The sequence below is a fragment of the Alosa pseudoharengus genome, unplaced genomic scaffold (genome assembly GCF_046254945.1).
Source record: "Alosa pseudoharengus isolate Yale_2024_CS ecotype anadromous, Long Island Sound unplaced genomic scaffold, YU_APseudo_1.1 YU_APseudo_1.1_scf_5, whole genome shotgun sequence".
Classification (NCBI taxonomy): domain Eukaryota; kingdom Metazoa; phylum Chordata; class Actinopteri; order Clupeiformes; family Clupeidae; genus Alosa; species Alosa pseudoharengus.
This window is the reverse complement of record NW_027468837.1, coordinates 23,438,098-23,463,258: the sequence shown is the minus strand read 5'-3', so window position 1 is coordinate 23,463,258 and position 25,161 is coordinate 23,438,098. Positions and strand designations below refer to the sequence as shown.

At 39.3% G+C, this 25,161-nt stretch overlaps 1 protein-coding gene across 6 annotated transcripts; it reads right to left on the bottom strand.

Moving 5' to 3' along the window:
• Positions 1–25,161, bottom strand: znf362a (zinc finger protein 362a). 6 transcript variants are annotated; one of them, XM_076269064.1, is made up of 10 exons: positions 24,600–25,161; positions 15,426–15,490; positions 13,050–13,296; positions 10,817–10,939; positions 6,796–7,123; positions 6,038–6,262; positions 3,484–3,562; positions 2,914–3,072; positions 1,658–1,731; positions 1–1,535 (listed from the first exon to the last, which is right to left on the bottom strand). In XM_076269064.1, exons 2-10 carry the CDS (start codon positions 15,486–15,488, stop codon positions 1,478–1,480), a joined length of 1,356 nt encoding a protein of 451 aa, XP_076125179.1. In that variant the 5' UTR covers positions 15,489–15,490; positions 24,600–25,161; the 3' UTR covers positions 1–1,477. The 6 variants fall into 6 exon arrangements, with proteins under 6 accessions (XP_076125179.1, XP_076125176.1, XP_076125178.1 ...); XM_076269061.1 differs by having other exon boundaries at positions 1,681–1,731; XM_076269063.1 differs by lacking the exon at positions 24,600–25,161 and adding an exon at positions 23,895–24,547 and having other exon boundaries at positions 1,681–1,731.

Here is a 25,161-nt window from a genome sequence, read left to right as displayed (position 1 = left end):
ATGGTTAAACAAAATATGGGACAAAACAGGTTTTGTACATAAAAGATATCTATACAGATTAAATGGGACACCCAAACCTGAAATGTAATTTCTTTGTAGGTGTAAAGCAAACATGCATATTTGAACTTGATTATAAAAACAATGCCAAATGGAGGAGGCAGCTTATGTTTGTGGAATAAACCCAGGTGACCATAACAGCATCTGTCAGACAGAGTATCTGTCCCAGATTGTTGCTTGTCCTTCTTTAAGAGGACACTCTCTCAGAGGCCAAATTTAAAACTTGATAGTGATACATTTGGCTGTCTATGAAAGTAAATATTTGGTATTTGTCAAGCAGCTTCAAAGCTGTAGGCTAAGAGATTATGTATACTGATTACTCCTGTGTTGCTAGTTATCACATATCTGCCACATCTCCTGTATTAAGTATCTATCTACTGTTTTTGTCACTGATACAAATCACTATTGCTAGGGAGTTACAGAATCAGCTCAGTTGGGTTGACTATAGTTCATATTGCCAAATAAACTAAGCATTGGAAAGTGTTTTGTGTGTGTATGTGTGTTTTTATTTTAAGTATTGTTTTTACTTATTTATTTATTTGGGGGTGGGGGGGGGGGGGGTCGGATTTCTAACACAGTCTGTGAAAATACTTAATTGATAACAGTATTTCCACGAATTCACAGGAACACAAGTGGTTGAGTAGCATGTTTGGGCCAACACTCAAGAAGCCTACTGTAGTTACACTGCATGTCAGTGAACATGGATAATGTTCGGCCTCTCTTGTAGCATAACAGGTAACGTGTAGAAGGTTGCATTTTTCCCTGTTGGCAGTCAACCTGCATGTTGGTAGCTAATAATTAATAACTATTATGTTTCATGATTTAAATATTTAATAACAAATGAAAATAAAAATAAGTCTATGATGTGCACCTTCACACTCAAGCTCTCAAAAATGTATTTTAAAAATGGTCTAAGTAAAAGTCAACTTGATATTGATTAAAGCTTAATTAACTTTGATATATAAAGAGGAGAAATGGAAACATTCATTTAAGTGTGTTATTAGAATTGGAACTAAAACTCTCTAAAATCTCTAAATTGTCATGTAATACATGTGGTTAGAGTGTAGCTGCCAGAGTCAATTGTCCTTGTGTTTTAACACATTAAAGAAAAACAAACAAAACAGCCAATGTGATTGGCTTGAAAGTGCTGCTGAACCATCTTTGGATGACCATCTAATTGCCCCCTTTCAATAAGTTTGGAGAAAGGAAAGTACTTTTTTTACATTGTCCTCTATTTTTAGACAGAGTGCTAGAACATGTTTAGACAACCTGTAGTTGGACAGAAAGACAATAACAAACAAACTGACAAACAAATCAAACAAAACACAATGTCAAAATAAACAAGCAGTTAAAGTAAAGAAGGCAGACTGAAAGAAACAAAATTAGCGATGTGAAGAGTTGGGTGATAACAGGTGGACCTTCAAAAGAGGCCCCTCCGTGTTATGGAATTGGAGGGTAGAGCTGAAGTCAGGGAACCGCTGAAAAGGGAGAACCAGAGGTCAGATGAGGGAGAACTGGAACTCCGATGAGAAAGAACCAGAACTCAGGTGTGGCAACTCAGATGAGAGAGATCCGTATGGGAATACCAGGCGATTCTGACCTCTGAGGAGAGTGGTGGCTCACCAGGTGTTCTACGACCGTGTGCTTGGACATGTGCTTCATGAGGTACGTCTCCTGTGGGGAAAAAGAGCACAAGAGGACAATGGCTTTGAGAGATATTTAGTTACATGCAATTGTTTACTCCGTTTAACAGAAAATACATGCCTGTGTAGTTTAAAACGGAATCAGTGCAGCCATTGGCAGTGCCAACCGTCATCTTTCTTTTCAAATAATTTGAAACTGACAAAACTAATCAGTCAGATAGGCATGCTCCTACCCTATCATTGGATGTGGATAAGGCATTTGACAGGGTAGGATGGGAGTACTTTTTTCTGGTCTTTAAACACCTGGGATTAAGAAAGGTCTTCCTAGTTATGTTTAATCTATAGGGAACCCACTGCAGATAGATGCAGATATCCATAGATATATAGATAGATAGATAGATTGTATTAGGGCTGCAACTAACGATTATTTTCGTAGTCGATTAATTGATAAAATGCCAGAAAATGGTGAAACAATCTCAATCATTGTTTTCCAAAGCCTAAGATTGTCTTCAAATGCTTTGTTCTGTCCACACACAAAAGATATTTAGTTCACTATCATAGAGGAGTAAGTTAAAGCTGGAAATATTTAAGTTTAAGAAGCTTCAATCAGAGAATTTAAATGTATTTACTTTAAAGAATGACACAAACTGATTAATCAATTATCTAAATAGTTGGTGATTAATTTAATAATCAACAACTAATCGATTAATCGTTGCAGCCCATTTAATATTGTATTGATATTATTGTTATTATTACTATTTTGCTTAATGTAGGCTTACCAACTTTTTTTAAACTGTTTACTGTTAATTCTAACTATTGAAATGTTCATATTCTGTGAGTCGCTATGGACAAAAGTGTTTGCTAAACACAATAACAATAACCATAACCAAATGTTAACATTCAAATATTTTGTAAATTTCACACACACACACAAAAAAGGTAAATGTCACATGTTGATTTAGTCCATGTAACATATTTCTCTCAGTGCAAGGCAAAACATTATCGTCCTGTCTGCTACTGGAATGTCTGAAAGCGTTTATCAATTTAAATTTCACTGCAGTCTTTAACTATTAAGCAACTCCCCTTTATTTTATGCAGACAGAAGAATAGCGTCTGATGTTGACTGACTGGTTTTAAAGTCAGGACCGATGTCCTGGTCTAAATAGGGCTTTAGGCAGTCAGTCTGGGGCATATCCGTGTCTGTATTACTTACTGAGGTGTACGCCCTGCCACACATGCTGCAGGAGTAGGCCTTGGCGTTTTTGATGGCGTGTGCGGACAAGTGGATCTGAAGAGAGGCAGAGTCGGAGTAGGCACGGAAGCAGTTGGGGCATTTGTAGGGCTTGTCTTTGTTGTGCTGTCGCTGATGGGACTGTGAACAGGAGACACAGCATCATCACTTTTTCTTTAACTCCTCCAGATTTAACAACTCCAACCTAATAAACTAGGAAATGTATTGCCACCATTTATAGGTAACATATCACCACCAGGTCAGGTTAAAATATTTAAACTCTTATCAGGTTGATTAAAGAAACTCAAACACACAGTGTTAACCTTGACAGAGAAGTCCATAATGATTGCACCTGCGTAGTTAAGGACACAGCCCAGTGTACACTAGGAAGGAACTGATATCAAAGCACACAGCTTAAGTGAATGCTTTTCTTTTTTTTCTCCTCACCTGCACCCTCCTCTCCTACCTGTAGTATCCAGCTTGTAGTTCTGCAGTGAGTACAGTATTTTACAACAAGATTGTCTCCTGGCTGAGAGTAATAGCAGGTCTTACTTGTAGGTTGGAGAGTTGGGTGAAGGCTTTTTCACAGCCTGGGTGTGCACACTTGTATGGGCGATCACCAGTGTGGATTCTGCACATATACACATAAATGCGTACACAAACAACACACATTAGTGATTCATATTTTTATATTGCACATATTTCAGACGCTTTGGGCACTTAAAGCATTGAGAACATTGTTTGTATACACAGAGTTTACTAAAAAGAAAGGTTTTGGCAAGATGGCAGCGAGCGGACAGCTAAAGAGAGTTGATCTTTTTAGTAAGCTCTGTGTACACAAACAATGTTTTCAATGCTCGAGTTCATGTCTAAAGACCCTGGTGATACTTCGAGCAAAGTTTCATGTTGTGTCGAGCCTTCTTAGAGTTTTAAAAATAGCGATTTCGACACGATCATAGTATGACCGCATCAAAATAGTAGTGCCCCTAGCACTCCCATTCAAAAGGTAATTTGACCCGAAAACGACAATACGGTCAATCTTAAATGTGGCGCTTCCGTCCTAATTATGCTTTTAAACAAAAGTTTAACTCGGTACATTCACAAAAAGACCCTAGGTTGCATTTTGCCGCATGTTACGCTTTAATGATCAGTAGATACGGCCTTAAAGTGAAACAGGACTACAAAAAGGTCAATTGGATCTTTACATGCTACATGAGTTTTCAACACATTTGGATGTCAATCACTTCACAATCATTTCAAACTATTCAACGTTTTCTACAAGCTGAACTAACATAAAAAAAGACATGGAATATTGTTAAGAAAAAGGTAAGTTGCATGTTTTGTAATGAGTCAGATATAGCTGGCAGACATCTTATCTGCTATGGCTCTGACTGATCTGTCGAGAGAAAGGGTGTGCATAAGTGCATTTGAGGACATGGATTGTACCAGTACCAGTAATGCCAAATCTAAACCCACAGAAAACAGAGAACATTCACATGTACAACCCCACAACAGAAAAAGTTGGGACATTGTGTAAAACGTGCATAAAAACAATGTAATAATCTGCAAATCTCTTAAACTCATATTTAGTTGCAAAAAGGACACAGACAACATATCAAATGTTGAAAATGACAAATTTGACTATTTTGTGGAAAATATACTAATTTCGAATTTGATACCAGCAACATGTTTCAAAAAAAGTTGGGACGGGGTAATAAAATGCTGGAAAAGTTGTGTAATGATAAAGAAAACAAAGGGAAGATTTTTTTGCAACTAATAAGTGTAAGTGGCAACACGACTGGGTATGAAAAAGAGCATCCCAGAGAGACAGGGACTCTTAGAAGTGAAGATGTAGGGGTATGTATTACTCTGTGTAAACTTATGTGCACAAATGATGAAACAATGACATTTTAATGCTTCTTAACATGAAATTGTGAAGTATTTGGGGTTAATCATCTACAGGACATAATATTATTAAAACATTCAGAGAATCCAGAGAAATCTTTGCAAACAAGGGAAAGAGCTGAAAAACACATTGGATGGCTGTGGTCTTTTGGACCTCAGATGGCATTGCATCAATACCAGACCTGTTTCCAGACCTGTCATTGTATGGGCTCAGGAAAACCTCTGATAACCATTGTCTATGTGCACAGTTTAATATCAATTCAAAAACTGCAGCCAACATTGTAACAGCTAAAATTGTATTGAAACATGATACAGAAAATACCACCCTCTTATCTGGGCCTGAGCTTGTTTAAAATTGACTGAGGTAACGTGGAAAAAGGTCCTGTGGTTAGACCAATCAAAGTTTGCCATTCTTTTTGGAAATCATGGACTCATCTAGGCTAAAAAGGAGAGGGCCTATCCAAGTATCCAACCTATCCAACTTGTTTTAGTGCTCAGTTCGAAACCCAATATCTATGATGGTGTGGAGGAGCCTAAGTGCCTACAGCATGGGCATCTTGCACATTTGGCAAAGCACAATAAATTCTGAATGATGTATACAGGTTTTGAGCAACATATACTGCCATCCAGGAAATGTCTTTTCCAGGGACGACCTTGAATATTTCAGGAAAGCAATGCCAAAATGAATTCTGCACATATTTAAATAGTATTTCTCCATAGAGGAAGAGTCCAGGTGCTAAGATGGCCTGTCTGCCGTCCAGATTTGTCAAATTAGGTGCATAATGGAATGAAAAACATGACTAAGAATACCCCATACTGTTGAGCAACTGAAATCCTATATTGGGGATTAATGGGACAAAATGTAATTCTCAAAACTGTAGCAAATGGTCTCCTCAGTTCATAAACATTTACAGAATTTTGTTAAATGAAGAGGTGAAGCAGCACAGTGGTAAACATGCTCCCGTCCCAACTTTTTTTGAAACATGTTGCATTAAATTCAAAATGAACATATATTTCCATGAAATAGTCCAAATTTTCATTTTCAACATTTGATATGTTGTCTGTGTCCATTTTGCTGCTAAATATGGGTTTACGAGACTTGTATATTATCACATTCTGTTTTTATTCTGTTCCAACTTTTTCTGTTTTGGGGTTGTAGTTGCCCACTCGGTGCCATGGCCAGGTGTATGGCTTTTCTCACCTGGTGTGCTGCTGTAAATGGGAGAGTTGGCGGAAGGATTTCTCACAGTAAGAGCAGTGGTAAGGCTTTATGCCCAAGTGAATGCGGAGATGCTGAGCCAGATAAGAAGCATTGGCAAAGGACTTTGTGCAATGGGGACATTTATGAGGCTTCGCCTCTGTATGGGACTTGGAGTGGATCTGCATGTCTGACTTAGAGAGGAACGTCAGCGGGCAAACTTTACACCTGCAAAAGAGATGGATATGGAGACACACACACACACACATTTTTATGAAATCAGTATGACATGCACATATTGGATAACGGGAGAAAATGTAAAGCTCAACTCTGCTGTGCATGTTATCATGATGTTATACTTCATATGACTGATATTTGGGCAGCCGTGGCCTACTGGTTAGCAGTTCGGACCTGTAACCGAAAGGTTGCCAGTTCGAACCCCGACCAGTAGGCACGGCTGAAGTGCCCTTGAGCAAGGCACCTAACCCCTCACTGCTCCCCGAGAGCCGTTGTTGATGCAGGCCGCTCACTGCGCCGGGATTAGTGTGTGCTTCACCTCACTATGTGTACACTGTGTGCTGTGTGTGTTTCACTAATTCACGGATTGGGATAAATGCAGAGACCAAATTTCCCCTCACGGGATCAAAAGAGTATATATACTTATACTTTATACTTATTTTACATGGCAATATTTCACTATCAATAGCATATAAATGTACTAGCAAATTTGTTTAGTCTTACTTCATCACACAGGTTGTTACCTGTATGTCTTCCCTTCTTTGGCAGTGATTGTGACAGGCTGATCTGTTCCTGATGCTAGGATTGGATAAGGTACCACAAATAGAGGGCCCGACGGGTTCTCAGCCTTAATCTTTTTCCGGCCTCGTTCCATTTTAGGGGGTGGTCCCAATAACCCAGCCAGACTCCCGCCACTTTTGATTGGCTCCATTCCAGCACTGCTGGCCAATCCTGAGATGACATTGTGGGATGGTGTGCCGCCCAGTCGGCTCTGGCTGCTTGAAGTAGGAGTAGTCGGGGTGACCGCCTCTGAAGACGCATGATTCGATGAGCGAGAGGCCAAAGCCAAACCTATAAAAAACATGTGTGTTAAACAAATTTATAAGACATGCAGAGACTTGCATTTTTGTTGTGTATTCAATTATCATACCTCAAATGAAATGAACATTTAGGAGAAACATTACATCTGTGCTTTCATGCGATTAACATCAAGATGCAAAGCACTGAAAACATACAAGTCCATTTAGAAAGTAGTCATCTAAATAGTTTTGCGGCTCTATTTTAATGATCACACTGCATGGCTTAAAGCCATAGTGAAAGTCTAGGGCGTGTCCAAATAGACTTTTGTTGGGTGGAGGGGGGAGTTGTGAGCATAACATGCAAAGATCTCCCATCTATCTCCTATCTGAAAACCAGGCAAGCTTGTAACTTGGCCCATCTCCATCATGATGGATTTGCCAAGTGAACGCAAGGGAACAGATCTGCTCATGCGCGACCATCTACATAACAGAAGGGTTACACCAAAGATGGCTTTTTCACCTGTCTATGTAGGCACATTCTATGACTTGACCTTGACAATGTAAAAAAAAGAAAGACCCGAAAACGACAATACAGTCAATCTTAAATGTGGCGCATTTCAATATGCTGGGTGCAATGCACACTGAATCTGTAGTTATAGTGCAAAATTGTGAAACAATTGAAAAATAAATACAAACTCATTTGTATGAGTGACTCACGACCCCAAAGCTTCCTTACGTCAAACTTTCGTCTGTTTTCTGAACAGGTTTAAGTTTCTACGTTTTTCACATCAGTATAGTCATGCTAACATGCCCATTTATGAAAAAATAAAATAGAATAAAATAAAATAAATAGGGTTATGTCCTGTCGATCTGCACCAGGCTTGGAATTTCACCATTCTGGGGGCAAGGCCACTTGGCCCTCAGTTGGGCATATTTGGTGGGGGGCAAAAAGGCCACATGTCAGGGCACCAATGCCAAAGTTAACTATACAGTAGGCTATAAAAATGATCAAAGTTTTATTTAGCCTATTCACTGGAGTAGACCTGCATCACTGTATGAAACATTACAAAAACATGAAACATGACATATTACATAGAACTGTAAATCATCTGATCATCTAATATTTACAGATATCTAGGCTATATATAACATTTATTTTATATTTGGCCTGTTATAAAATCATGTATTGAACAATTTAACCACAGCTCAGCTTTAAGAAACTCAGCCTAGATGCATGCTTAGCATTTTGTGATCATTAGGCTAAGGCTACTTTCACAAACTCAGTCAGTTGTCCTCTGATTTACCAATATCTGGGCGATATTTGTAACATTTATTTTGTATTTGGCCCGTTATGAAATCATGTGGAACCATTTAAACACATTGTAAAACTTAAAGCCCAAATTTGGAGACATCCATGCATGTAGAAATTTACTGCAAATTCAAAACTGGATTACTCTGGAACGGCTAACTGTACAGGGGACTGCTTTACACCTTTGTGTTCGGTAAGGTCTGCTGTTTATTCTGATATATGGTTTGTCGTGTGTTAAAAGAAGGGTTCGTGAAGTATTCCACCGAGATGAATGGGTTGGGAGATCATGGGAAGCAAAACCTTCAGTAGAATGTATGATTATATTGAATTATATTATTTACTTTTCTCGCGAACCGTTCAACTCAGCAATTATCGGGAAACATCGTTTAAAAGCTGAGAAAAAGCTCTTTCATGTGATACTTGTGATGTCTGTGTGATAAATAGGCTACTTCGCGAGTAGTTCAACTGAGATGAATGGAATTTGGACGCACTTTCTTTCTTGCGCTGTCACTTTCTCCACTGCGTAAAATACTCAATTCATTTGCGCTGTGAATGCAAAGATTATTTTGACAGGCCACACAGGCTAAATAAAAATCGCTATTAGTAGGACGCAAAGCAGAATATTGAAAGAAGGGGGCACCAAGGCCACCATGGCCTGTAGACCTCTGATTTTTAAAGGGGCCTCACGGCCAACGCAAGAGGCAACGACGGTGGCCATAAAATCAGTGAATATTCAACAAGACCCTGCCTACTTCTTAATCTGCTCTGCCTCCGATAGTGCAGGTTTATATTAGGCTACATTTTCACGAAGTGTTTGCAAGTGAGACAATATAACGCATATCGCTGAAAACATCACCAGTGTATGTCTAATACATGTCCGTTTAAGCATTATCCACAAATATGACACATACTGAATAAATGGAAAAAAATCAAACTAGCGATCTAGCTGGGATTCGAACCACGCATGGACAAGAAAGTTGATTGGGTTAGCTTCTACATCGTCTATACCACTACACTACGAGCCGCTGAAATCAATGCCAGATTTCTATGTATATATTGAACTGTTAGTCAAAGTTAACACAGGTTAACATAAGTGAGAAATATACGCCCATGTTAACTGGTGCCATCACAATTTAACATGAGCATATAAGCCTCAAAACAACAAAATAGGTTCATCTTTGCCTCACATACCAAAACCTAACTGATGTACAACAAACATGGCATGTCCCACTAACACTTTATTCCGTTTTGGGGGTTAATAATATGAAATACGTCAGTCATGTGCAAAAATTATCATAACTTAGTGTCATGTCTCGGTGAAGTTATGCAGTGAGCTGTCTAATGATTTGAAGTGAACACATGAAAATTTTCTCAGAGTTAAATATTATTTAATTTGTTGGTCCTAATTTGACGACACAAAATGGTTATCATGGTAGCATATATTACAAAACTTTGATGAGAGAGTTTGATGACAGATGTTGCTGTTTCAGATTCCCACGTAGCCTAAATTAGAAAATAGTTTAGCGTACTTACTGCTCGTTCAGCAGCCTGTTGCAAAACATTCACTTAGCCTAGATGTTTGCTATAATGAATATCTTGATCGATTGACAAATAAGCTGTCACAAGACAACATAGACCTACATTCATTTAATAGGAACACCATGCTATTGCATAGATATAAAATAACCAGTGGTGCAATTGGTTAGCAGGGTGGACTATTGCTGCTAGCTTGCTATTTAAGTGAGCAGTTCGAGGCCTAAGTGATCTTCATAATTTTTGCTTTCTGCACAAAAAACGAGCAACGTCTGATGGGGTCATTTGTTACTGTTTGTGCTGCAAAATTACTGAGGCAAATATTCAACATCCAATAGATTATAATAAGCAGGGTAGCCAGTTTATTAAAATTAAATCTATGACATTATGAAATTCAGCCTAATAACAAAGGCTATCGTCAAAACGGAATCTGAGCAGATTCAACATCAATACACATTGCAACCAACGGGGAAAATGTAGATTATCATAGTTACGGGTTGGCAACTTGACAATGAATGAGTGGGCCCCCTCTGACAGTGATTTCGAGCAGAACTAGTAGTGCCCTGGCCAGAACTAAGGGGGCGGGGCACTACCGGGCCCTATGGTAATTCGAACACTGGTTGTCGACCTCAACAGGCACAGGCAAGGAGGCGTGGGAAGATAAGTTAGGTCACGTTTGTAAACACAACATTATGTGACGCATTATATTAATTGTTTCCCTAGCCGCACCTAGTTGAAATATGGGGCAGGGCTGCACATAAAGCCGTGTTTACAAAAGGTGTCCTAACTTATCACTCATCCACTCATGCACATACAAACATACACCTTCCATATCCCTGGAATACACACCCAAACAAACATATGCATGTGTATGCATCTGTAGTATAAAGGACATTATATTACCTGACAGGTGGTTTGTCCTTGGTTGGTCAATAATCTGACGCAAATGCCAGTCTTCCCATAGTCCTCTGGCTTTCAGAGCCGTTTTGTCATCCAGATTCAAGTTTACATCACCAAGAATTCGACCTGTTTGAGAGAAACTGCAAACTCAAACTCCTTACCCAACAAAATACCCACAAAAATGATACCAGAATTGACAGACTTGTAGCAAAGATCCATCAAACTTCAAAATATGGGTATATATTAGGGGTGTAAGTTGTCAAAAGAGTAAGTAAGGATTAATTCCTCCAAAACTAGGGAAGCTATCTCAAAACAAAGCAGCTTCATATTGTAAGACATCGCCATGAGGTTAACATTGTGTTTTCCAAAGTAATGCTTCAATGTTTTCCTGTAATAAAACAGGTTAGTATGAATATTTTCACTGTAATCTTTTCAGTTATTAGAGGTGATAGCATGTGGTTTGACTACAACCTTCAGATTTAGCAAAGGTTGTGTAGACTATTCAGAGCTCTTAGTCAAGACCGACATTTTAGAAATAGCCCTGGAAAAAATGTGGTACTGTAGGCATTTTTGAGGAAAAGTACTACATGTGTTGTTTCTATATGATTTTTAGGTGCTGAATCCATTTCTGCTGTATAACAAGCTATACAATTCACCGTTTAGTCATAAATATTAAAAAGAAAATGGCTGCACAAAACCGTTTAATCAATTTATGAAGTCTAAGACAAGTCAATTAAGAAACTAGCCATGGGTGGGTGGTACAGTTAAATCTTAAGTTGAGTAAAACAATACTGTACATTTACAGGTTCTTTGAACATGTAAATTATGGAAAGTGTAACATTTACGGATATATCCTTGGCTCTTTAAAGGAGAACATTTTTCTAATCATGATGACCTGAACCAATATATTCATGGCCCTCTGTTTGAGCCCTGAAGCACTCTCAGTCTGTCTTATGCAGGAACTGGGTGGATTCTGTCTCAGAATTGAGGCACTATCGTGGGTAGAATTCTTGTGAACTGTTGTGCGTAGCTTTTCGCAATCATTTGAATGTCATTTGAATATGCCATTATGAGTAGACAAATTGATTTGGCAGGTTGGGGAACCTAAATCCAGTGTCGGTGCAACGGGGAAAAATGACTCACCATTGGACAACATATTAAGTATCGTGGTGTAGCAATACTTTTTGGACAAGAATTACTAGCTTCTTGGTCACCTCTGTACACGCGAAAAATTAACTCACCATTTATTTTAACAATATCATCGCGCTATATCGTTGGTATGAAAGAATCTATTTATTATTAATTTATCTGAGGTGGCGGAACTGCGTTCCTCCCCGTACCAGGTTTATAGGCCAAGTATACTTGACTACACTCAGAACTCCACACAGCTATCCTAGACAGAAGGACCCTTTAGTTTAAGGGGTTTCTCTGTATTCTCAGATTGATTCATCTTTTAAAGGTACAAATCACCTTTAAAGGCACAGGTCAGGATTCTGGTGAAAGTTGTTTATATACCAGAGATGTTTTAAAGGTGCCATGTGTAAGAATTGAGGTAAAAATATCCAAAGAAAATGAGCTACATGCATCAAAAGAATGAGAAGAAATAAGGGCGATGATGTCATTAAAAAAATGACAAGGTATAGTGCTGCAGAGATATCAACCTGTATTAGCATGCTAAATTACTAGCAACAGCCCGACAGGTGTCATAATACCAGTTTCGGCCATGGGAGGCGGTATGCGGGCAACTTAACGGCTTGTGGGCGTACTTGGGGTATACTGCCCCCATCTTTTATGGAATGTGAAGTATGAATTGATTTTTTGGCGGACATTACACATGGCACCTTTAAGCATACGCTGACGTACAGTAACAGGACTTTGAGGAGCAATTAGAAGAGGGATTACAATCAGGCTACACCGGGTGTGCAATTCAAGCGTTCTGTACCCGGAGCGTAAAATTTTTTTTATTAGAAGATTCGTCTAATTTTATCAAACGTATGCACTACTATCACGTCTGGTGTAGCCAGTTCCATTTATTGTAGTGGACAAGCTAATGTTGCTGTTGTTAATGTTGTAATGACTAGCTTTTGCAGCATACGCTCTGTGACCAGAATGCTTCAGTTACATGCCTGATGTAGCCTGCCTGTTAGATTTAAAACTCCACCGTCCCCATTGTTTGATAATTGATCATTAAGGCCTTTCCACGAAACTCTTTTCTATATGAATATTTTGCTGGTACCTGCCACAGTGCTGGAGGCTGGTCGGGCGTGAAGCGCCACATCTGGCTGTGAGGGACTGTGGGTGTGAAGGCCGGGCATCTGCTGAAGTTTGGGCACTGTCATCGCATGCTGCCCACCTTCCGTCGATGTGGGCTGCACCAGCAAGGGCTGCTGGGAAGCACCGGTGGTGGCCGGCAGGTGTGGAGGTCTGATCTTCTCTGCCATCAGCTGCTCTTTGATCTTGTTGATGAGCACCAGGTTGTCCAGCTGCCAAATGAGCATACACACAGTGACAAGAGAAAAAACAGAAGCCTGAAGCACAATGAAAGTTAGCCATCAATATTAGAGCCCCCTCCAGTGGCCACACAGTGCAAGTACTCTTTGGTACACATTTCATTAATTGACTGCATAGGCTAAGTGTGACATTTTCTTCCAAAATAAGGGCTTCTGAATACAAAGCACCAAAAATAGGCCTCTGATGCCTCCACTTCCCAACACTATCTGGATTTTTATCTGAAGTTTTGTTATGCTAGAAATCAAGTTGTAACAACTATACTCCTCCGACAGCAGTGAAACCAAAGAGGGGGGCCTGATCTTCTGTGTGCTCTTGTTGCTAAAATAACCCGTCTCCCATCTCTTTGAAAATGATCATATACAGAAGCTGTCACTTGCAGAGTACCAATTCTCTGAGTCAATTTGCATACAGCTTCTCATCTCAAATCTTTCACAGATTAACAACATTATCACCATGTAAAGTTAAAGCAAAACTATATAAAGCAACATTATTACCACTTTTTGAGGGTTGCTTCTATCTGATAACTAGTTTCTATGGTATATGGTTATATGAAGGACAGTTGTTGTGTCATTCCAACCAGCCATCCAGGATAAGCACTATGCAGTTCTACGTTTTGCAGGAACACACCGGCAAAATAAAAGAATGAAGACACCATTTAGCATGTTAGCAAACTTCTAGCAGTGCCAGTGAGGCTCTGGGTGCTGCTGCTTTAAAGAGCGTTACCAATACAAAAATGAACTGAAGACTAAGCACTGTGAATGAGTGGAGATGTAGATAAATAAACAATCTCTGCTGTCACGACAGTAAGCCAACTTAGCCCTGACATGCATCTACATCTGTGGTGCCGATTATTTCATATTTATTGTGGACAATTAAAGCAAATTCCTCCTTTGGCAGTTGTAACTTAGAGTTCCACATATACAAAAGACAAAAAAAAACTATTTATCAGCCATGTGAAATTCAATCCCCCAAAATAACCACAAGACTAGGCAAAGTTCCACTGTCAACCACAAACCAGATAATGGCTAAACACAGTTAAACATAGACCCATATGTTAATGGGACACTGTTAATGGGGTATTAAGTAGAGTTATGCATGGATTCAATTAAATTAAGGAGTGGCCACCACAAACATGGAGAAATCCTGAGACCCTGGTTCCAAATTAGGCATCCTTTGATAGGCAATATCAGAGGACACGGTTTCAACAACAGCTAGGCAAAATAAAAAGCATATTTTGAGGTGATAAGGATTTTGGTTTGGTTTGGTTTGTGGAGCAACACAGGAAGTTCCATTATAACAGACTAGGCAGAATGGAGCAACATGAGACATCCACATCAACTACACATTCTCTGATTCACTAAAACACAACCACCAAGGTCATTTACAAAAATGATAATATTATCATAGTGTTACACATAGTTCCTAAACAAGGCCAAATTAAGATCTAGAACAAGTTGTGAGTCCAGAGGTCTAGAAGACCTTGTGAGTCCAGAGGTCCTTTTGCATTGCATGACACCGATAAGGTTTACTTCAGCTGAAGCTTTGACTTCTTCAATGGCCTGCCTGTAAGCGACCTGTCTTGTCTCACTGTCAGAGAATTTTCAGTCCTCTTCATACTGGGGACTGGCTTCCCATTCTTGACTCAAGCCTGACAGAAGGATTTTATAATAACGGCACTACCCGTCAAGTCGGTGAGTGAGATAATCATACACTGAGCTTTTGTTCCAGGAAAATGTTATATCTGTGTGTATGTTCGCTCAAAGCTGTCTACTGGTAGGTGTGCGAAATTCTGGGCAGCCTATTTAGCATATTACTTTTCATATCTCCGTTACCGCTACACAAAATAACCAAAATAAGAAGAAAATGGTGAATTGTGCACTGGACATGTGTTGAGGGAGTGACTTCATGGAGAGAATAAATATCATTTTGGCTTAGTTTTCTTGAATTTGAACTTCCTCTCCTAGTAGCAAGATGTACAGTTTTGGTAATCAACAAAAAGCTGATAGTTCAGCAAAAGTGACCGAGTCACATCCCAATCAGACACAGAATGCTTTGCTTGATTGCCTGTTGAAAAGGTGAAAGAAACTGTGGACGACCTTACCTGCCCAGGCATGGCAGGAGGTGGAGGCCAGAAATATGGGTTATTAAACCGAGGCTCCGCCATTCCTAAAAGAATCACATGAGGGACCAATGATTATTGTACTCAGTTACATTTGTGGTGTGTGTCATGTTGTTGTCATGAAGCTAGAGTATTGTATTGTGATAAGTGTTGCTACATTATTATATAACATATTACGTAACTAAACTTCTCTACACAGACCTATAGCAACCTGCAATATTCTAATAAATGTAATTGGTAGTTGGATGTGGTAGAAATAAAATGTCATCTTCACCACACAAATGGGTGTGACTCCCTGATTTTAACAATATCCAACAGATATTGAAGTTGGGATATTGGGGTTTGTTGGTGTTGGCATTAGTTGGGGCAGTGACTTATCGCCTAGAGTCTCACTGTTACAGTATATAGTTTTGATACCACTGATTGAATAACAGTCTCAGCTTCACCAAGGCACAGTCAGTACTTGTTTTTTTGCTGCATCAGGAACAGGGACAATTGGTTCTTGAAGTGAACTAAACTACCTGAACTACAAAAAAACAGTTCAGTATCCATACTCTGGTCTAGAAGACAGTGAAAGTGGGCCTCTCCACGCACTCACAAATGGCAGGAGCATCAGTTAGACTATGCGCTTTCATTCATAATTCAACGGCATAATCAGAAGCAGTTTGTCAGTCACAGTTGAAAATGTTCAAAGCAAAAAGCAGCTCAGTGTCTCCACACCGGCTTGTTTCTCCATGTCTGGCTTTTAGAGAGCCGGAGGAACACTAAGGACAAGCGGAGCGAAGGCAGACGTTTTGCGGGGGGTGGGGGGGGGGGTGTTGGACAAGATTCAACAAGATTTCTTTAAAGAGAAACTTCTGAGTCACAATGTCCCACAGGGACGGAAAAACCCCAAGAGGCTTTGTTTAGTCTTCCCCATTCATCGGCCAATCCTTAAAGAGTTGTTCAAACCAACCCCTATGCATTGTGGTGGTAAAGAGAACCTGTCCATGGTTAGCCAAAGTTCATTAGGAATCATTTCAATGCATACATCTTGAGAAAACAAGTTTGAAACATAAAGCAGTTTAACATATTTGTCACTTGCTTCGGTTCAGAGGTCGGCAAGATATGTTGAATAACATATTGTCATACTGAGGCATACAGTACAGTGCCTATAAAAAGTATTCATCTCCTTGGATATTTTCACCTTTTATTGCCTTTATAAATGGAATTATGTCAATATGATTTGGCTTTTTTTGTCAAGATTGTTTTTTTTTACAAAAAATCTCTCTTTTACTGTTTACCTTCACTGCACTGCACTGTTTACCTGTTTACATTTACTCCTGCACTGTTTCATCAATGCCCTTGCACTGTTAACACCCAATACTACACATTATATTTGTATTTATTTTTTTATATTCCATAACCTGCCCAGGCATAAAAAAAAAAAAGGTTTGGTTCCTGTTGGTTGTCAGTTGAGGCCATGGGTCGGTAGGGAATTATTATTATTTTTTTTTTTTTTTTTTTCCAGTGGCAGTAAGGGATAGGTAGAAAATCAATCCCTCCAGGATTTCGCGAGGTTTTTTGAGACTGTTGCGACCTAAAATGCCTGGATGGAAGTTGCGGTGATTTTAGCTGTTTCTTGTGGAGAAATTGCGGGAGGAAGTGAAAATTGCAAAAATAGTTTAAATTTAGGGCAATTAAGGTTAGTAAGACCAAAATCACAATGATAATCTTGATGCTTATTAAATAGGATAATCAAAGGTAAACAGTAAGGATTACAGAAAATCAAAGTAGGCCTACTTTATTTGTGAAAATGCTTTGACTGAGGTAATTCACAAAGCAGTATAGTAGAACTGTCCAAAAAAGACAGTCACCTAAAGAGATGGTATCATGTCATATGTTTCAATACATTCATATATTTTGTAATTCATATTAAGTTCATATCTTTTTAATAATTCATAGTCTGTGGCCTGCATAATTACTAATATCCAAGTAAGTATCTAGTAATTTCATATTGATTTAAACTATTTGACTACACTCCTGTTTAATGTCATTACATTGGTGGTGTACGTCTAATTGACTGCCTGCCCCTTTAAGGACGTGCGAGTAGCCTAATTACATTTCTGAGTGGATTGGAAGGCTTGCATCTCACTGTGTTCGGCTACGAGTGTAAATCACTTTTGCATAGTGCATTTGTGGATGCAATTGGGAATGTCTTCCATGTCATTAGTTAAAATAAATGTTAAAAAAAACAACTCGAATGAAATTATTCTTGGATCATAGAAGAGGTAAATGTCTTGCAATTTTATTAATTTCTATGATTTTGGTAGCACTACTCAAACTAAGCCCACAAGCTAGCAAACATAAGCTTGACATAAACATGACATAAGCTAAAAGGACATATCCAGGTAAACGTTTGCCAATGGGTTGCATAGCCTACTCAAATGTCAGTAAACCAAGTAGGCCTTAATTAACTTACTTTCATAGCCTAGGTAGGTTAGCAACACCAGGTTGAGAGATGCAAGTAAGCAGATCGTTAACGTTAGCCTTCTATTTATTGTCATCAAAACTGCAGAGGAACGAACACTTAGGGCAGTCTTTGGCGTCATATGCAGAAGGTGCAGAAGTAAGTGTGCCATCTGGCTCAATATTCTGCGCGAGGGACTGTTGCGGTAGGTGACATTTCACAGTGAAACTACGATGATTGGTCAAATTTGCGAAAAAGTTGCGGTGTTTGGACAAAATTGCGAGTGCCTTGGTAAGTGACGAAAACAATCGTCTTCGTGAACGTGCATAGGCTACTTTGTAACAGAGAGAATACGCTCATCCCTATACATAACGCAAGGGGTAATTAATGTAATTATAGTTCGCCTTTTATTTGTGGATTTATTTAATGTAGCCTAGACTATTTAGTGTTATTTCTTCCCCAAGCTCATAAAATAAATTTGGGTCGCACATAAATTGACAGGGTCGGTCGGAAACCGGAACCCAAGAATTTTTTTTTTTATGCCCCATAAACCTGTGCAATATACTGTGTATATATATATATATATATTACATGTGTATGGCAAATATTGATGCAATGTTGATTTTCTCTTGACCAATATGTTTGTTCTGATATATATATATATATATATATATATATATATATACACTAGTTAGAATGCCTATTTATACTCTGTACATAACCCTCTATACTCCTTATCTGTCACTGTAGACATGTCATCTGAAAAACCTGTATTTATCCAACTACACACTGTACATAATTAATGTCTATTGTGTATCACAAACACACATTACACATCACACTTCAGGTGGCGCTGCTCTGCTGGCGACCCGGGTATGAGTGCCGACGCTGTAAACCTTGCCGTTTGTTTGTTTTTATTTGTTGCATGCATGAGTGATTGTCTAACCTGTCTGCGAAAATAACACCCTTATACATGCTACTTTAAAATTTTAAGGGCTATTTTATCAGGGTCATGTCCTGCATGTATGTGATTGTTGTCCTGCTTGTATGTGATTGGTGTTCACAGTGAAAGCACTTTACAGTCCAAGACCAATTTCCCCTTGAGGGACAATAAAGTTTATCTTATCTTATCTTATGTCTACGTAACTGCACAGAATACTATACTCAACCTGCACTTTGGTATTTAATGCTTCTTTACACTTCTGGTTGGATGTATAAGTATAGTAAGTATATACTCTTTTGATCCTGTGAGGGAAATTTGGTCTCTGCATTTACCCCAATCCGTGAATTAGTGAAACACACTCAGCACACAGTGAACACACAGTGAGGTGAAGCACACACTTATCCCGGCGCAGTGAGCTGCCTGCAACAACAGCGGCGCTCGGGGAGCAATGAGGGGTTAGGTGCCTTGCTCAAGGGCACATCAGCCGTGCCTACTGGGGTTCGAACCGGCCACCCCTCCGGTTACAAGTCTGAAGCGCTAACCAGTAGGCTACGGCTGCCCCAACTGCATTTCAGCTTTGCATGTCAACTGCATTTCACTGGCTCTGTACCTGTACTCTGCTAAATAACAATAAAGTTGAATCTAATCTAATGTCAAAGTGAAAGCAGATTTCTACAAAATAATGTTCCTTAATTAAAATACATATAATGTAGAATAAGTGGTTGCATAAATATTCACCCCCCTTAGTGACTGACCTAATCTAACAGCAGTCCAACCAAATTGGTGCTAGTAGTCTCACAATTAGAGAAATGGAGATCATCTGGGTGCAGTGAATGTGTATGGTATACAGTGAGCTGCCTGCAACAACAGCGGCGCTCGGGGAGCAATGAGGGGTTAGGTGCCTTGCTCAAGGGCACTTCAGCCGTGCCTACTGTGGTTCGAACCGGCCACCCCTCCGGTTACAAGTCTGAATCGCTAACCAGTAGGCTACGGCTGCCCCAACTGCATTTCAGCTTTGCATGTCAACTGCATTTCACTGGCTCTGTACCTGTACTCTGCTAAATAACAATAAAGTTGAATCTAATCTAATGTCAAAGTGAAAGCAGATTTCTACAAAATAATGTTCCTTAATTAAAATACATATAATGTAGAATAAGTGGTTGCATAAATATTCACCCCCCTTAGTGACTGACCTAATCTAACAGCAGTCCAACCAAATTGGTGCTAGTAGTCTCACAATTAGAGAAATGGAGATCATCTGGGTGCAGTGAATGTGTATGGTATAGTAGTATAAAGTGTCTGGAAGGTCCAGTCACTGGTCAGTATTCCTGGCTACAATTCCACCATGACGACAAAAAAAACACTCTAAGCAACCCCGAAAAAAAAAGGTTATTGAAAAGCCAGGGGATGGATACAAAAAAAATTGTAACTGAACATCTCCTGTTCAGTGAAATCCATCATTAAGGAACACAAAATATATGGCAAATGTATAAATCTACCTAGAACAGGCTGTCCCCACAAACTGAGAGACTTTGCAGTAAGAAGGAGGCCACCAAGGCACCTATGACAACTCTGAAGGAGTTAAAAGCCGCAGCAGCTGAGATGGGAGAGACTGCATACAACAACTACTGTCCGGGTTCTTCACCAGGCAAAGCTTTATGGGAGAGTGGCAAAGCTCATATTAAATCTCGACTTCAGTTCGCCCAAAGACACGTGGGAGACTCCAAGGTCAAATGGAAGAAGGTTCTGTGGTCTGATGAGACCAAACTTGAGCTTTTTGGTCATCAGACTAGATGCTATGTTTGGCGGACACCAAACACTGCACATCACCACAAACACACCATGCCTACTGTGAAGCATGATGGTGGCAGCATCACGCTATGGGGATGCTTCGTGGCAGCAGGCCCTGGACAGCTTGTAAAAGTAAAGGGTAAAATGAATGCAGCCAAAAATATGGAAATTCTGGAGGAGAATCTAATTCAGTCTGCAAGAGAATTACGTCTTGGGAGAAGATTTATTTTCCAGCAAGACAATAACCCGAAGCAAACAGCGAAAATTACACAGAAATGGTTTAAAGACAACACGGTTAATGTTCTTGAGTGCCCAAGACCTATGCTAATTTGTGGCAGGACTTGAAAAGGGTTGTTCACGACCAATCCTCAAGCAACCCGACAGAGTTTCAGCAGTTTTGTAAGGAAAAATGGTGGGTACAATTATCCAGATGTGCAAGCCTAGTTGAGACTTTGTGTGATTATGGCCAAAGGTTACTAATTGAATTGAATGGGGTGAATATATACAATTGCTTATTTTACATTATATATTCGTAATTAATCAGCATTACTTTGTAAAAATGTTTTTACACATTAAAGAGCTTTTTTTGCAAATTCTTGTCAAAAAATCCAAATATCGACCATGATTCCATTTATAAAAGCAATAAAAGCTGAAAATATCCAAGGGGGGTGAGTGATTTTTATAGGCACTGTATAATTAGTCAACACCTGGCTGGTTGTAGAGAACATGTAGACTACAGTTCTAATCAATAACATATAAATCCATTTTTTGTATTAAGAACTATCCCTCTCCAAACTAACATAACATCTACATGTTTATAAAGACATTATGTTGGCCTGACTTGCTTTACGATTCTGCACACAGCACTGTATCGGAGAAAAGGGCCACTAACTGTACAAAACTAGCAGAAACAGTATGGAATTCCCAAACAAGGCCAACAAGCCACAGGACGCTGTGCAACGCTCCTTAAGCAAAGTTCACACTCATTAGCCTCAGATTTGAGACTAATTAAAAACCATCTTGATCACAGACCACTCTTAATTAATTTTCCATACACACACACCTATCCTCTAAATGCCAACCGCAGAACACTTGAAAAAGAGATGACCAAGAACCCATCCCTTTCCCCTTATATATCCGTTCCTATAGCTCTCCAGTATTCAATACACACTTATCCTACAATTTCCAGTGATAAGACATGCATTTAGCACAATTACACAAAGGAGAACTCTTCTGGTTGACTGAGAATGAGTAAAGAATATCTACATTCCTGATAGCCTCGGATGGCCTACAATAGTCACAGAGATCAGGTTTGTATTTTTATAGAGAGCCCACTTCATCACTAGCTATAACATACAGAGGTGTCTAATATTGCAAATCAGTGTTCCTGGGCTTCAAAGGAGTTTGATATGAAATAATCTTCACCAAAACAACTTCAGCTATTCCTTGGTTTGTCCATACAAAGAATCATTGCGGTTAGGTAATATAAGGTAAGCTTACGATCACATGCTGGTGATCTGACCTACACGTCACCAGCAGAGGGTGAGCTGGGCATAAAGTAATTGCCACTATAAAGTTGAGAACAGCATTTGAACACTGTTGCACATGAATAGCTTATTGCAAAATGCTCTATAGATCACATCAAAGCCAACATACGCGTGTTGATATAGTCATACCCACAGCTGATGGAATATAACAGGCCAAATAAAAGAACCAGATGTCTGGTGGTATTAGATGAGCAATCAGAATGACAGCCATTACAAACATTTTGGCCATCAAAGATCAATGGACCCATTATAAAATGTTATCTTTTTAGAGACAGGGGAATTAAAGCAGAGAACTTATGTGCAAAAATATACAGGAGAAAAAAATAATTGAGAATGGAGATGCACCATCGGGCTTGAGGTTAAATTAAGTTTTGTCTTGTTCTCCTCCTCCAAAAAATAAAGTCCACAATACCTCCAGGAAGTGAAACCTACACCCTATGGCATCATTAGGGAAATATTTTGTGGGTTTTAGGTTCATAGGCCTGGACATATCATCTTTATTTTTTTTGGCTGATGCAAATGAACTGTGCTATGCAGCCCCACTATTCAAACAGACTTCGGAACCTTCAGTGAACAGTGAATGCTGCCAAAACATGCAATGCACAATGTCATAGAAAGGAATTCATTATGCATGAGAGCAAACTATTTCTTCAAGTCAGACTCGGGTTAGAAATAACAAAGATTTCTAGATTAGACCTGTGGAAATGAACATTTTGCAGACTGCTGCAAGAACAGAGCAAGAATGAATTAAAAAGACCAATCTAAAACAAGATTCAACAGTGCTCGTTTACCTAAACTGGAGGGCAGTATTGTCCTGTGTCTAGTCCAACAAAACAAAAGTCCAATTAAATGTTCAACATTACTCTTCAATAAATCCATGAATTAAGCGAAGATCTAGGCTATAATTCCAAACTAAACTGCATTGCTCTCTGTGTTGAATGCTGTACAGCTGTGTAAACATACCTCAAATCCTTGCTCCCTGGGATTTTACAATAATAGTACTATGATGTACTGGTTTAAATTATGTTTACCTGATCAATCAATCAACCTACTACCATGGAGTAAATACACTTGGCCTACACTTCCCGGCTGTCATACAGTGTAGGTATGCTAATCCACTTATCTAAACACGTCCTACAGTACAATGCAATACACTGCATGCATACATCTTTCGGATCAAGCATGGGTAATTATAAATGTCAATGAGCGAGATTAATGGATTACAAAGTGCTCAGCACGCAAGGTGTTGTGGGAAGCTCCTCGAGGTGTTGGACTGCTTCAGGATGCCCAGCATGAGACAACTTCGACTGAACATAGCGTTCAAATTAAGGGACTGGACATTTTCATGAAATTGTAGCCTACCCAAATCAGGCCATCCGTAGAATTGAGGTAATACCTGTTTTAGCATTCGGCTAGGCTAGATCACCCAAATCACATCTCCCAAAATATTTTGTGTAGAGCGATGGACAAGAAGGCTAGGTGTATTCCTGTATTTTACCAAAATGTACATTTTCTTCAGCAGTTTAGCTAGTCGATGCGGAGACAACAGACGATGTAGCAAAATTTTTTCTCTGAAATTAAACTTCACTACGAACAGTCTACATGTTCATGCAGTTAACCAGTAACATTTACACGATTCTCAAAACACATTGCATTGTTTGTAGCCTTCTGTCGAAGTACTAAATCGATGCATTCCCAAAAACTGATAAAAGTTACTTAACTTTTCAGCTTTTGCTCTATCGGTATCACAGCGATATTTCCAATTTCTCTATTTTCTTTTTGAAAAATAAAGGATTGCGATAGACATAGGCGAACATTCAGACGTCTAAGAAACTCGGCTCCATTTCTACCCTCTGTAGCCTCTCCCACATTCTCAGACAGTTTTATTAAAAATTTCAGACAAAAGGAAAACAAAAATGGCAGCCCGTCTTATTTTTATAAGGACAGGACGCCATATTCTGCAGACCCCACATTTGCAGACAAAATCTCTACCGAAAATGAGTCGGTCATAATCCATGCAAATATGCCACCCGTTTATTTGCATTAAGTGCTCGAATGATTGTTTACTTAGATTTGCAGGTTTGAATAGCCCGGCTCGGAGGAGAGAAAAAAAAACTAGACACTTCCTACAACAATCATGCCTTGCAAAATGGCATTGCAATAGGCTAGATAGGTTACGTCGCATTGCAAATTCCAGCTGTGATAACAGGGAAAACCTGACGCTCCTCTAGATGTGTTACGTTTAGCATGATTTTGTTACAATTCCCTTAAAAATTCTATCTTTTTCCAAACATGCGCTTTAGATTTTTTTTTATTCGAACTTTTCGGCGAGTGGAATAGGAGACAACTCTAACCGAATAACGAAACAGTCTGCGCGCTTTATTAAAACCGCAATTAAGAGAATAAATAAAGGAATGCATACATACCCAGCAACTCGATGGCAGATTTTGTTATTTTATAAAAGGTTAAGATGTTCTTTCTGCCTGCTTTCAATCGGAGTTCAGACCTTCCGGGTCGCCTACTGTTCACTTCTGGGTGCTGCAGGCAAAATGAGAGGGTTCTGAAAATATCAAGCGAAATACTAAAAATATATAATACAAGCTAGAGTGTTGGACATTTGAAACAGTGGGGTAGCCTACAATCTGTAGCATTTTGCACGAAATATTACAATTGTCAGGGTGAGCACATATCAATATGGTATTAGCCGAGTAGCGCTGCATTGACTGATCATAAAACAATGCATAAAGACAATAAATATTTCGCTCACTGACACTGGCCATGGCATCAGCATCACTACCACTTTTTGGCACCATTTGTCTAGGTCTAATGAGAAAACGCGCCATATGTTCCTCAAAAACTCTCAAGCCAACACTTGGGGTATATGGCAGTTCGTGAGTTTTGTGGTTAAATTAGCTTTCACTGGGTCCCTTCTGATGGCACCTTTCAAAATACGATCAAGTGGCAAGAGCAAGCCTACAGTTTTTATAG